General features: G+C 41.8%; 2 protein-coding genes across 2 annotated transcripts in view; one reads left to right on the top strand and one right to left on the bottom strand.

Moving 5' to 3' along the window:
- snd1 (staphylococcal nuclease and tudor domain containing 1) overlaps window positions 1–15,335 on the top strand; it is a 185,511-nt gene that overhangs the window by 96,209 nt on the left and 73,967 nt on the right. The window lies entirely within an intron of this gene.
- Window positions 3,734–7,366, bottom strand: lrrc4.1 (leucine rich repeat containing 4.1). The gene has a single exon (XM_067391071.1). The coding sequence runs from the start codon at window positions 7,364–7,366 to the stop codon at window positions 4,787–4,789; it is 2,580 nt and encodes an 859-aa protein (XP_067247172.1). The 3' UTR covers window positions 3,734–4,786.

The raw sequence follows: 15,335 nt of genomic DNA, 5'->3' as shown, positions 1-15,335 counted from the left end.
TCAGGCGCGTATAATGATTTTATGGCGATATTTATGCAATGTGAGTATTATTTGTCTAAAGATTTGCAACTGTTTGAAGGTATAGAGCATCTACGCCTTTGTGTTTCCTGCTTTTAAGTGCTAGGTTGCTTCAATATGCCAGCTCAGAGGTTAACAAATGGTGAGACAGAATCTGTGCATCGGCCATTAACCACAGACAGTGGCATCTGAATTAATGACGGGTGACTTGGTACCCCAGCACTGCACTTTCCTGTGTTTACTTCATGGGTAATTGGACCCTCTTCTCCCCCTTTATGGACAAGGATATGGATAGAACAAAACCTTACAAAATGGTGATTAACTGTGCTGTCTTTCATTTAGGGGCTCTCCGTGGCCGTCATAAAGCCCCTACTTTTGTTTTCACCCAGAACTAAGGCCCAGACAGAAGTGTAGCCAGTTAACATCTGTTCAGGAGCTCTCCTGGGACTGCCAACGAGAAGGTCAGACAATGACAAACGCACTGTTAGGTTTTGTAAAAGGGCTAATGTAAGAAATATACAAATATTCCCATATAAGCCACAGCAGACTAAGCAGTTAGCATGTGCGAGTCAGATTATAAATACATATGGATTGTTAGAAATTACAAGTAGTGCCAGTTATTTTCCTGTTATCAGTACCAAGGTCATGAGTTTGATTCCCAGGAAGTGCATGGTCAGATAAAATGTATCTGTAGTGGAGTTAATACATATTTTAATCAAATTTATAAAGAAAATGGCTAATATATTATGTATTGACAAGGTATTTGGTAAATTTTGGAGCTGATGCAAAGAGGAACTATCACTACTGTTCACTATAAATACTTGGGGCAAATAGAATAGGGAATTGGGAATTGACCCTTCGCCAAGAGTTTGATTGACAAGCGATCTAACCAATCACAATGCCGGATCCGCCATTTTGCCCGACAAAGCAGTCAGGAGTTAGAAGATTAACCTCGGTGGACTTGAACTTGAAAAATGGTGTGTATTGACATCTTGTCGCATTCGAAACAGTATTTCTTCTCATGTTCATTCATGTTTATTTGATGCTATAAATTAACTAGTAGGAAGAGACCATCGGTTCATGAGCCGCTTGAGCTGAGGCGCTACAGCAATCTGTCACGACACATTAAAGAGCCACAAAATGGTATTTATTGTTTGAATTTCTTAAATTACAGTTTGAAAGCTGGGATTTTGTTTAATATCATAAGTAACCTGCTCTGTCTTGTCTGTTGATGTGTTGTCAGTGTCCTCTTTGCTCCGCAGTGTATTTTTCACTCTGTGTGGCATGACAACACCATGGCTTGTTGGACAAAGCAACAGTAACTAAGGGGGGCGGGTCTTTGCGAAGGGTTTTTTTTTTTTTTTAAGTAAATCAAACACTCATATATAATACACACACACACAAAATGTGTAGCTATTGGATTGCGTAATTATTGAATTGGATTGCAGTCTCTAAAAGGACTGGGGAAAAAGAAGAAAAAAATTCTAGTTTCTTTGTTAAAAGTACTAAAAATGTTAATGGATCTGGAATAGTTAAGAATAATTAGCACCAAAATGAAGTTCTTTACAATTCCCTTCTTTAGCCAAGTAGAGCTTGGTTATAGAAAGAAAATGGCCTGATCAGCCAATAGATCAGCCTAGGCAGTATAGCAGTCTGTCTTTTAATTACCCTAATAAATAAAATGCATCTTTTATGTGTGGTGGACAGAAATCAACTGTTAATGACCCATTTAAGCACAAGAAATGAATGCATACAGCAGATATTCTCACCATCAACAACACCATAATGAAGTCATATACTCCCTGCAAGGTAGTAGCCAGGTTTCTGACCTCATTTCAGGGTGGTCCACCACTAACCCACCTACCAACTACCAACATTCCATTTGTAGTTTATAAATGCCCCTCCTCACTTTTTAAACTTCAGCTGGTATAGCCCAGTCATTACAGCCATAACCTTCCTCTCTTCAGCTCTAGTTGGCAGTCGTGCCTCACGCTTTCACTCTAAATTCCTTCTTTTTCATGCTGCTGCACGTTTGCTCTTTCTAGTCCTTTGCTATCTAAATCTCATTCTTATTTGATTCACATGCTTGTTTTAATGCAGTATTTCACCTACATTTCTGTTACCTTGTGGTTGATGTGTTGAAATGCTTATGCCAAACTAAACCCCCCACTTGTCTTTTGTGTCAGTTCTTAATAGCATCCTCTCTATTCCCTCTTGTGTTTGAACCGATATTATTGTAAATGTCCGCCTCATGAGCCACACTGCAGTCTAGTTTGGTGAATGCGGGTCGCTTTCTCTCACCAGTGGGCTGAAGAGCATGAAGGGTCCTCAAACCTTTCGGCGGAATGTGCCCTCTTCCTTTATTCTCTTTCTCTGCTCTTATATGCTGCTTGCTCAAGGATCCGCTTCAATCCTGTACAATACTCCATTAAATCCAGACTGGCAATTATAGCTCTGACGTTCGGCTGCATAAGCGGCAGCTCACTGGCTATAATTGCAGTTTTTAAAGTTATTGCGGCAACAGCGGCTTTGTTTGTAAAGACATCAGAACAAGGGTTATAAGCTGTGAAATATATTCAGATAATATGTTCTATCTAAATATATTTATATAAAAACACTAAGGCAGGCAGTGACTAATCTTTTTTTTTTTTTTTTTTTCTTCTTCTTTTTTTTAAAGTGGATACGACTCGATTAATAGCATGAGTTTGGGGCGGGGTTATCTGCTTGGTCTAACGATGGAAAGCTAGACTGTTTGGCTTCAGTTAAAGTTCGAATGAGTACTAGATTTGTGTTGAGATAGCTATTATTTTACCTACCTGTACAATTACCTACAATTCCCCCAAACTACCACTAACTCGAGGCCTGTGATGTGAACGTATCCTGTACCCCTTTGACAGATAGCCAAAATTACTCATGCAGACACTGAATACAAGAATACTGTTCCCATTGACTTTCTTTTTTTAAAGCGCAGATACAAACAGTGTGAGACTGGTCTTAACTGGGGCGCTGCACAGCCTAAAGACAGTCTTTTTTGTTTTGTGTGTGCATGCTTGCATGTTTGTCTAGATGTTCAGTGGGTACGGAGTCTCACTGTGGCCAGATGTCCCAACTTTACATGAAGGGTGTGTGTCTGTGTGAGCTGGATCAATTATCATGTAATCAGCTTTAATCTCCCAGACAGCCTGCATGCACTCAGCCAATATGCCCTGCAATGCAAGCATATATTACATTTTATTACCCTCTAATATGCCATCAATTTGTGGCCTAATTTTTTTCTATCATTCATTATTTCTTATTTTTGAATTTCAATTAGCCAAGATAGAAAGCACTTGCTGACATTCAAACAAGCCTTGCCATACAAGTTAGAGGTATGCAGTATTGCACACGTCGCAGTCGAAGCTTATGAGCCTGTGCAATATGTCATGACGCACCTCTTATGAAAATACAAAAGCTGCTTGTTTTATGATGCCTCACTGCCCATCCGTGTGACGTCAATGTCTAATGCATTGGCTCATAAACATGTATAGGAAATGGCTAGTGATACAGTAAAAGGAATTTCTGAATTTGTTTTATCAGACACCCCTAAATTTTCATATACTTCATGCTTTATCAACACATATTGTCCAGTTCTAGTAAAAAAAACAAATTGGGTTAAAACGTAATGGATGCTTCCCTCACAATATTTTTTTTTTTTTTTAACAACCACCCCTTTTTGACCATACCACTGTAAAGTGCTAAAAGCAAAGGCAGGCCATCTTTTTTTGTGCAGACCTCTATCGCTTTTAATGCGTTTTGAAACCTTCTGCAGGCGGCAATTGTCCAAACTGCAACATGCAACAACGTCACAATCATGTTTACCTGTCACTAATGGCAGAACTTGGTTAATAACTTAAGGCAGTGAAATATGTTATCATTTTTTTTTTTTTTTTTTTTTAAACCAGCCATCTCTTTTGACGTAAAATAGCAATTGACCAATAAATTATATAGAATCCGTTAAGCCACTGCAGCGCTGGAAAGCATACAAAGAAAAAAAAAAAAAAGGAAAAGCAGCCTCTGCCCAGCCTTTTAGACTTGAGCGGCACCCAGCACTCTGAGGGTTAAAGCAGAACTGCAGTGAGTCCTACTGCAGTGTCTAAAGCATTTGGCTGATCGCAACAGTACATCAAGAGAGGAAAAAAATCTAAATGGTGGTTCTTCTTTTTTCTTTTCTTCCAAAAATCCTTTTATTGCATTTGTAACATTTGGCACAGTACAAATTTATGGTGCTTTTACAAGATAAACCTGCAAAGATCAACATTGACCTTTTTCTTTTCTGTTTTTTAAAGAAAGACTTCTCAGTATAAATTTTTTTTTTTTTCTTTTTTTTGTATTTTTCACTGCATTCTCTGTAGCATTTAGAAATCACAGAATGCCCTTTTTAAACAAGACTACCCTCATTTCTTAAATTCAGTACAGCGTCTTAAAACAACTCTTCTTTTAAATAGGAGTTATAAGTTAGAAAATAGTTTCAATTTATTATTTTTTTAATATAATCTGCTTTTCTATTACCAGCCCATGGTAGTTCAGTTTTTCCATATATATTTATTTATAAGCATGTACAACAAGAATCAGTCTTTTGGAATTGCACTCTGTACAAAAAAAGTAGTTCCTGTCTTTCTTTTTTTCTCTTTTGTGCACTCTATTGCATGTTTTATGCTGGGGTGAGGGTGGGCTTATAAGGGAGAGAGAGGGTCGTTTTGACTGAGGTTCAGATTTGTTGGGGGGCAGATTATATCTGAGTCTCTTGTACTTTCTCCTTGGTGTGAGTTTTTATTACAAGGGCCTCAGGAGTAGCTGTGATAGCAGTGGGCAAGGTTCGAGGCAGAGAATTTCCAATGCTGTTGCTTTCTGTCCATTTGGCACCATGGCCTGGTGGCTTGTAAGTGTTGTATTTGGGCTTCAGGGTGCTGTAGTCGATCTTATGTGGGCTGTAGTCCATCCTGTGAGGACTGTAATCCATTTTGGACTTGTGGGGGCTGAAGTCACAACTGACATATTCCGCTTTGAGGGGGCTGTACTCTGCCTTGAAAGTACTGTAGTCAGGTTTGAAAAGGCTACAGTCTGTCTTGAAAGGGCTGTAATCGGATTTGGGCTTGGGCATACTGTAGTCAGTTTTCGATTTCGGAACACCGTACTCTGGTTTGAATGGGCTGAAGTCTGGTTTAGGGTTATGAGATTTGTAGTCAGGTTTGTGAGTACTATATCCAGCTTTGTAGGGACTTTGCTCAGGTTTTTTGTGTATGTGGTAATCCGGCAATGACTTGTGTGAATAGTCCGTCAGTTTGTGAGAGCTGTATTCCAGAGTAGGTTGGTACATATAGTCTGTTTTAGGTTTGTAGGTGTTGTAGTCTGACTTGGGTTTGTGGATGCTGAAATCTTGCTTGGGCTTATGGGTACTGTATTCTAGTTTTGGTTTGTAGCTGTAGTCAGATTTGTGGGTGTAGTCCAGTTTGTAAATACTGTTATGATCCCTTATCTCTGGTAGAGTCAGTGCCCCCTCCCCTGCTATATTGGCAGCAGATGCTGGTGGTGGCAATTCCTCTTCTACCGGAATAATCTCCACAGTTCTGGCTGCAGCCACTGTGCTCCTCTGCTGATGCCGCTTTCGTAGTTTATAAAATACAATTAGCATGATTGCTGCTAGCAAGGTTACTGCCACAAAACAACCGATAATGATCTTTGTTGTCTTCATCACCTCATCTAGACTGGTACTGGCTGGGTTGGGCGGCTTTCCTGTTGTAACTTTTGAGCCAGGTACAACAGATGGGCGACTTGGGGGAGTGTCGGTGCTCTGGAGCAGGACTGTAGGCGTTGAGATAAAAACCGGCTGAAAGACGGATGGCGAGGCCGTGGTAGTGGTGCTGGCACCTGCTGTGGTCGTGGTGGTTTTGGGCTTGGGCATTTCAGATGTGGGGTTCAGCACCTCCACTGTGACTGTGGTGAAGTAACTAAGGTTAGATGTGTTGAGTTCAGCCGCACTTACGTTTAAATAGGCTGAAGCGTTGGAATTTCCGGCTGCATTGGACACCATGCAGGTATACATACCCGTGTCACCTGCTAACACATTTGAAAAGTTCAAAGTCCCATCATTTAGCACGGTTATCCGTGGGTGGCTTGATGCATGAGTTAAAACCGTCCCATTTGGTAGGAGCCATCGCACGGCAGACATGGCCGCTGTTCGACATCGCAATTCTGCCACACGTTCAGCAGAAATATTCAGGTCTCTTGGGGCATCGGCAATAAAAGGGGCAGAGCACTGCATTGCCCCGGTGTCACCCCGGTCCAGCTCAACCAACTGGCGGCCTCTCATGTGTGCAGGGGAGTGACACCGCCCACAGCATGTCGAGTTGGTGGGTATGTACTCACGTAGCCAGCGTGCTAGCCAGAGTGAGTCACAGCCGCAGTTCCAGGGGTTATGGTGCAGGTGAAGTTCCACCAGGTACTTTAGTGGGGTGAAGAGGTCATGGGGCAGTGAGCTTAGATTGTTATGGGCCAAATTCAGTTCCACCAATGAGCCCAGGTCATCAAATGCATTTCGCTCAATTAGCCCTATTTGAGAGTTCATGATCCATAACTTTTTGAGTGAAGACAGTCCTCTGAATGAACCTGGTTTGATCTCAGGAAAAAGGTTCTCTGAGATTTCCAGCTCTTCCAACCCAACCAGAGGCGTAAGGTTGGGCATTTCTCCTCGAACATTGCACACTGCCAGGTTGAGGTACTTGAGGTTGACTAGACCCTCAAAGGCCCCATCCGAGATGTACTCTAGTTTCCTCAGTTCACCTAGATCCAATCTCATTAGGGATGGCACTCTGTTAAATGCGTATGATGGGATGCTTTCAATGGGGTTATTTCTCAGCCACAGCTCTCGCAGCTTGGACAGATACTCAAATGCCCCACTTGGCACCACTGTCAACCGGTTATCAAATAGTTCCAGTGTATTAAGATTGGTCAGCCCACTGAAGGCACCCACTTCAATCTGTCTAATGGCATTGCGACCCAGCTGCAATACCTCCAGGTGATGGAGGTTGCGGAAAGAGTCGGCCTGTACAGCCTCGATGGCGTTCTCCATCAGGTTTAGGTGCCGGGTGTTGCTGGGTATTCCTGGTGGCACACGAGTGAGCCCACGCCTGGTGCACACCACCTTGCTGAGCTGGTTGTTGCAGGAACAATCAGTCGGGCAACCCTGGGGCCCTGCCGCGGCCGCCACCTCCACACACGCTTGAACCATGAGGAACAGGACACAGAGCAGGGCGGCTTTCCTGGCTCGACGCACAGCTACCCGCCCCAGGAGACTCATGATGTGGCACATTCATAATTCAGCATCGTCTGGGGGGGGGCGTGGGGTGATGATGATGGTTGGGGAGAGGGGGTAGAAAGCGGGGGGAAGGGGGAGGGGTTCACCTCTGACTAATGAAGCCCTACCCTGGGTTAAACAACACTCTAGATTGTTTTTCCATTTACTGAACTGGAGGCTAAACGTTCAGTGACAAGTACTCGAGTAAAGAGGGAGAAGTGAAAAGCCAAGAAATAATGAATTGAATAAAACAGGGGACTATATTTTATGTATAAAAATGTTTGGAAAGGCTCAACACCTACCTCAAAGGTTTTATACGTCCAAATTTTGCAATCACAAAATAGATTTTTTTCCTCAAATTCTTATATTCCCAGGATAAGCAAAGCCTTCTCTTTTTTCATTTGTCAGAAAACAAGAGGTGAATGCCAAAATGGCCCCTAATAAATCCACAGAGAAGCATCCGAGGAGATGTATTGTGGCTCTGCAGGGCCTCAGAGCTTTAGGCAAGAGTACCAATCCAGTTTGGCTCCTATAGAAGCGCTCGCTCTCGCACTATCCACAGATGCTTGTCCTTGGATACCTCCGCTTGACACTGCTACTAAATGCCTGTGTCTCCATAGAGGACCGCTCACACATGCTAAACCAGAATAGGGGGAGGAAAAAAAGGGAGGGGTAGTTAGAGGGGGGAAAGACAGAGGAATAAGAAAGAGAAATCCAGTCTTTTCAAATGTTCGTCTATGCTTTTGTTTAAAGAATAATAAAAGTGCCCCTCCAATGTTTCCACTCACTTTACTTTGTCCGTCTCCCTCTCTCTCAGTATGTTTTGTCCGCTCGATTTGTCAGCACCTTGTCCAGCTGAAAAGACTGTGACACTGCGGTCATTAGCGCATTTCTTTCCTTAAGTAGCTCCGGGTTCCATCTCCGTACATGCGCTTGCACACAGCGAAGGCTGCAGAGTTCTTTCTGCACGCTTCCCAATTATCCTTATTTTCTGTAAGAAGTTGATGATGAGAGTCCAGGGAAGGTGTAAAGGGAGGTACCAGTGCAGAGGCAGCTCCGTAAGAAGGCTCGTTCACTGGAGAGAGATCGCTCTCTCTCTGCCTCGTTCTCCTTCGCTCTCTCCTGCTTTCGAGCTTGCTCTCTCACTCCCTGGAATGAGAGGGAAAAAAAAGTGTTTCTCCCCCCTCTCTGTGACGTTGTGTTGATCAGAGAAGTATCCGTATAGTGCTGCAGTACCCTGAGCTCAGTGCAGAGTTGGAGCTCACAGCTTTGTCAGCGGCACAGCTGTCCGGCTCAAGCTGGTGGACGAGCGCTGAGACAAGGGAAAAGTGGCTCCCCATGGCAACATCTTTCCTTGCTGCCTCCTTTCTTTCCTTTTTATATTTAACCCCGCCGGCCCCGGGTTAGTCCTTCCCGCTGCTGTGCACTGATGTTTTGCTGTGTTCTGTGGTGCAGTAGCAGGCACCCGGGACGCAGGCTTACTTGCCTGCTCTTCTTTTTGTCCTTCAATGAAAACGTGAATGTACTGCTGACGCATCACACTCCAAGCAGTGCATTGGTTTGATGCATTGGTTTTAGTACGTTAGCTCATCCGTATCCGCCCCCTCCTCCTCTCTCTCTCTCTCTCTCGTGCTCTCTCTCGCGCTCTCTGTTTCTTTCTCGCGCTCTCTCTCTCTTTCTCTCTCTCTCTCTCTCTCTTTCTCTCTCTGTCTGTCTGTTTCTCTCTCACTGTCCCTCTCATCTCTCCTCTCTCTCTCCCCCATATTTTTCCCTCTCTCCCCGTCTTTTTCCCTCTCTCCAAGGTTTTCATATTTTGTAGATCTGTTTAGAGTTGTCTGCAGTCTGGCAGTGAACCGCTGCGATTTGGAGCTGGTAGCTGCTTTTTCTCAGATAAACACAGTCCGATTGATGAATGATTTTATTCTGTCCTCCACACTCCCCGCTGGGATTCTCTTAATGCTGTTCAAACCTCAACAAACCTCCCCCCCACCCCCCCACCCCGGAGGTAAGTTGATGTGGTGAGGTGGAGTGATTTGTGTGGTCTGACCCTACACTTGGTCAGTGAGACTTCTGTTGACTGAACCTTGTGGGAGCGAGTGCCGCTACTGGTCGACTGGTGTTCTTAGTCCACAGGAAATCATGGGAGGGGTGTTGGACAGCTCAGCGTGTGTGCTGCCAAAGGCTATTGCTCTCTTTAGATGGATTAAGCCTCCTCTAGATGCGGTAGAGGGAGTCTCTGTACTGTGCAAAGCTGGGCCTGTGGTGTGAGGACACTTTCTCACTTTCTCCTCTTTTATCCTCCCTTCCAAGATTAAAATATCTCCCCTGTCATGCAGTGGGAGCTAAGATGGTCCCTGCACGAAGAGAATAGGACTCACCATTTTAAACCATTTCCTCTACAGAGAGAGCTGTTAAGGAGTGCTCTTTTAAGGCATTGTCCTGTAATCACTCTCTCAAACCTTGGGCATGTTGGCTTTCGGCCAGTGTTAGCCAGCAGGTGAAAGGTACTTTAAAGAGGTGCTTTCAGAAAGGTTTCATCTCACGCTTGTAACAGCAGATGTCATAGAATTGAACAGCAGTGCTAAACAGCACAGCACCCCAGGCAACCGATGGCTGGCATTTTGACACGCTACTGTGTATGTGTGACAGTGAGAGTGTGATTGTGAAGGTCTTTGTGAATGACACCCATAGCTTGTGGTAATGCCTGGATATGAAGTAGGACACATTTAGGGATTTGTGACCCGTTTGCATAAAGTGAAAAGTGTCTGGGGACATTATTCAAACGTGTATACACATGTGACCCACAGGCTAACCCTCTTGTGAATTATGACCAATGTGTGCTAGAGTGTGTAACGTATATTTGTTTGTGTCCATGGACTACACACCTCTGAGTGTGAGACTGTGGGTGGCCGTTGGCAGGCCTCCACCATCATTTGGGCCATTCCACTCTCTCTCTCTGTGACGCTGACCCAGAACACCATGCTTATAGTGGGGACGCCCAACCCCTCAAACCCTAGGCCTTCTGGAATGATTTTATGCAGGCGGAGAGGGCCCTGCTTGCCAGCTTAACCCGCCCCAGGCTGAGGGATGCAGGGAGAGGTCTGCTCAGTATCAGCACCAGCGACCCAGTTTGACGGGTTGGGTCTTGTCAGTAAGTGGGTGAGCAAGGGCAGGATGGCAGCCTCGGGGTTTGCCAGTCTATCTGGGATATAGGGTCTGCTGCATGTAGGTCAGCCTGCTTCCCTCGTCCAATTTGCTGGTGAGGACGAAAGCAATCCCAGCGATTATTTGTGCTTACTGTACTAAGAGCAGTGCATACAGTCTTTCAAAGCATGTGTATAGAAGTTTGGAAAAGGTGGGAAACGTTTTAAATAGTTTATTAAAAGTGTGGTATTCATCTACATTTAACCCACAATTTAGAAATAAATTAATAAAAATGCACAGAAAAGTATGACCTGATTTTATTGTTTGATTTCCATAAATCCGGTAGTGCCCTAAAGACACTTTTGTATGTAATACAAATGTTACACATTGTGAAACTATATATCAATTTAATGTTATTGCAAATAAAAAGTTTTGCCTCTTTGATATTTACTCTTCAAGTTTTGGCCAATGTGTGCTGGTGGTGTTTCAGAAGAGAAATAGTTTCCATAATTGACTCAAGTCTCCTATGGAACATGCACTGTTCACAATCCAGTCAATTCCTGACGGATAAATATTATGTTCGGCCCTACATTGAGAATTGCCAGACTTTGGAAGTGCTGACTTTGAAACTTGTAACACATTCATTTTTTTTTTTTTTTTTTTTTCCCCTGCTTTTTGCAGTTAATTAAATGAACGCTGTGTCCACAGGCCATTGAGTAAGCTGACACATGAACTATAGGAAGCCAACGTGCACTGCCCATACCCGTTGACCAAATTTCAAGCTTTTTTCATTATTTAAAGCCTAGGGCAGGTGGAATTGCTGTCATTTCACCTAACACTTTTGACCTTGAGTGGTGTAGGGTGATCAGACACTTACTTTCAATTCCATTTCAATTTCTAGGAATTAATTCTAGAAGAGATTAGTCACTACACTAACATGAGCTCTCTGCATTCACATCATATTGTCCAACTGCGAACAGCTGTTAGAAAACACATGCAACAAGATTGAGGTTTATCTATCATACATTTCACTTTGCTATCATCATGACTTTCCTCATTTCATCCTCTCTCTTCACTTTCTATATGTTACAGTCTTTGTTTCCCTCTATGGTCTCTCTCCTTCTCACAGTCCCTTTACTCTGTTTTAACCATCTGTAATATAATTTTTGAGGGCCCATGGATGTTTAATGATATTTGCCTTGGTTGTTTTTTCTGTGATGAATAGACTGAGCTCAAGACAATTCACTCCCAAGGGATGGAGAGAGTGTCATCCCTTCTGCTCCAGCACTCTTTTAATGACTATTGTTTGCAAACTAATGGCCTTCATTAAACCTCTGTCTATTAGAATGTTCCAGCCAAGATTAAATGCTTATGGGGTTATTTTAGATAGATAGATCACCCAAAAATGAAAATACTAGTCATTTACTCTTTGTTCCAAACCCATGTGACTTTCTTTCAAAGAGTACAAAAGGAGAAATTTTCAAAACTGTGCTGATTTGAAATTACAAGATTGACTGAAGCTTTCAAACTTCAAATAAGGAGACAATAGCACCACAAAAACTAGTCCATATGACTTGTGTGCTATAAATATTCTGAAACCATACATTAGCATTGTATGAGAACATCTAGCTCTCTTTTGCACATTTATGAGAGAAGTACAGATGTTCAATTTTTGAATGGTCATTATCAATTGCAGTTGTTAAGTCTTAAAAGCAGCAAGCATTGGCCAGTCACCCTGCTGTAAATGAATATTCATCACTATTCCCTTGCAATTTTGAGAGATTTTGTCAATAATAAGACGTTATTCTGAAACTCAAAAACATCATTGTTTTGTTCCAAACTTATCTTAACTGACAGCTGACATACTTCTGTGGGTATATTGAATGTGCCACATGTCAAAAATGACTGACTCACTTCTTTTAATGAGATATACACAGCTGAGTTCAATTTTTTGTTCTCTGGTGGTTCTTCAGGCCTGATATAGAGTATTCATTAGCAGAGGAGGATGAGAACCCTGAGTCCTTAACTGCATATTAAATGGCCTTTTTTTAACGTACACACTGAAATGGAGGTGTCACTGAAGGGTAAAACAATGTCATTATTGAGTGCCAAACTGTGTTATTCCTTAAAACGCAATATGTGGTGTAGATAAAGATCATTTAAGGACATGTGCACACTAGACGGAACGATTGATGGATGGGATTGAATAAAATGTTTTGAAGACTGGAAAAAATCTGAAAATGAAGCGGGAATACACAAATTGAATTTCCAAAAGTGTGCCTCATTTGGGTCCAGTTGCACCATGAAGTATAGCTACTTTTCAATGTAACAAATGGAATTTTTCTCAACTTTTTTACATTGAGTGTCCCCTTCACTAACTCCCCCCTCTCTCTTTACACCATTCCATCCTCATTCAAATCAGTGAGTTTTCGGTGGGAAACCTTAGTGTGTTGGCATGTTTAGGTAGCTATGATTTCATTTTTAAAGCCTTCACCCTCCCACTTAGAGTGAACATGCTTAAGAACTAGTGTTGTCAAAAGTACCTGTACTTCGTTACCAAGTCGGTACTGAAATTTTGAAAATGTGACGATACCAGCATTTCTGTAGCACCGGGAGTACAGAGTATCCGGGTATATTCGGTACCCACTGATAGGGCTGTGCCAGTATTTTACGTGAATATGACATGAGTGAAGCACAAAGCTTTAGGTTAGCAATTAATTGTGACATCACAGCCATGGAAACATTTTGGTTCATACTGAATGAGAGAGGTACGAGAGTCCATACTTTTAAGCTTTGTCGGTTTTGTATTCTGTTTTGCGAATCGTGATCTGGTCACCTGATTAGCAGAGAATGCTCATATGAGGTCACTGATAGGCCATCTCGGCTTCGACAGTGAGATATCAACCATCTCTGCTGCCAGAAGCTCAGGGGCTCTGAGGAACGAGATTTTGGCGTAATATTTCACAGGGGTTTTATATTGGGGTACATAATGGCGCCTAATATATTCCAATGGCACCATTAAGCTGTAGAGTTACAGGAAGATTGAGGTCTGTTAGATTTAAACGAACAATATGCCCACAGCCTTTCTAGACATGAGGGAGAGAGAGAAAGGTGCACAGGCCTACAGGCAGAGGTAATAAGAGTCTGGAAATCTAATGCATGGGAAATTATATCCACTCAGAAAAGGCAAATCAAGGTGAGTTTTTACAGTGTTGGAAAATATGGATCCTCCATGGAAAGACTTGTTCTGCCTTGCTACAGTAGCTTTGTGTGTATATCCCACAGTCAAAGTTTTCTTTGACTTAATGATGTGCAGTGATAATTACATTTTTAGCTAGGGTCTCTAATTTTTTTTTTTTTTTTTTCCCTGTCACTCAAGCTAACTGTTTAACTAACTTTGTGAACATACTACTGTTTGTGTACTGTTTTTCACATACTGCATAGTAGGAAAGTATTCAGTTTCAGACACAGCATAATTGTCTAATCTTGTGTGCATCGGTATTGAAATGCTAATGCTAATGTTAGCTGATCTTTCGTAGACTGTTTTGAACATGCAGCACAGCTGCACCATTGCTAAGATAGGAAGGAGGGGGGCAGTAGGTTGTGGAGAAAGCTAAAGGGGTCCTGGGGAATATGATGGAAAGCTCTAGAATAAATCCCCTTAAACTGTGGGTTGTGACCTTTCTTAAATGTGTTTTGTGTTGCGGTGCAGTATGGGATTTCCCAAAGGTGACTGCCTGCTGTATGCAGGGAACACACTCAAAGCCCAGCTCAAAACAGTGGTCACTCCTCGCTCCGGCTAGAGTTGAGCCGTGTTCTCAAAACCTTCCAACAATGTGGGGAGTGAGCGATTGATGACATGGTGCGAGGAAACAAAGAAAGAAATTGGGGGTGGGGGTTCCGCTGGCTGATGTCCTGTCTGTTTTTCCATGTAAAGCCCTGCTAATACAAGTAAATTTGTTAGACCTTATTTTGAAAATCCTCTATGTATGCATGTGTTCTTGTTTTATTTATTTATTATTTTTTAATAACCAGGCATACAGATTAAAAAAATCCATGCATGGGCTTATCTTTGCCAACTAGTGGGAAAGAAATTAATAATAATTTTGGAAAAAAGAACTTATTAGTGTTGCCTGTGATTACAGGTGGAGGTTTTTTGTTTTTTAATCACATTTATCTAATTTATTAAATTTGTCAGGGGAAAGGCCGAGCATAGTGCAATGTTGTGTTAAATTTATCCTCATAATTTAAGACAAACAGTTTACCATGCACTTCTCTAATACAGTCTGGCACAACAAATTGTAAATTATCTTTTATAACAATACATATATACAGTACCGCTTGAAAGTTTGTGAACCTATTGCAGAATCTGTGAAAATGTGAAAACATTTAACAAAATAAGAGATCTTACAAAATGCATGTGTTTTTTTTTTTTGTTTTTTTTAGTACTGTGATTTCACAGTGATATAAACTGCAACTTTTTGATATTAAAAAAATACTTTCTAAAAAAAATACCTCCTGTCCCATCATAATATGCAGTCATGTTTTTTTTAGTACTGTGATTTCACAGTGATATAAACTGTTAAATTATATACATATAAATATTAAAAACCAATTTTTTTTTAATTGCAATTAAAGAAAAATATGAGCAATTTGTTAATTTTATAACTTTTTAATATTTTTTTTTTAATATTTATATATTGTAGTAATTTCAGTTTCACAGTAATTTCACAGTTCTCCAAATTATTGTTGAAACAACTTAGTGAAGAAAACTTAGCTACAGTTTTCTGTTACCTTTGTCCTTTGATTAACATTAATGACAGACATCACATCAACTGAT

Source organism: Chanodichthys erythropterus, chromosome 8, assembly GCF_024489055.1.
Source record: "Chanodichthys erythropterus isolate Z2021 chromosome 8, ASM2448905v1, whole genome shotgun sequence".
NCBI lineage: Eukaryota > Metazoa > Chordata > Actinopteri > Cypriniformes > Xenocyprididae > Chanodichthys > Chanodichthys erythropterus.
Note: the sequence above shows the minus strand (reverse complement) of the source record. Positions and strands in the feature narration are given on the sequence as shown.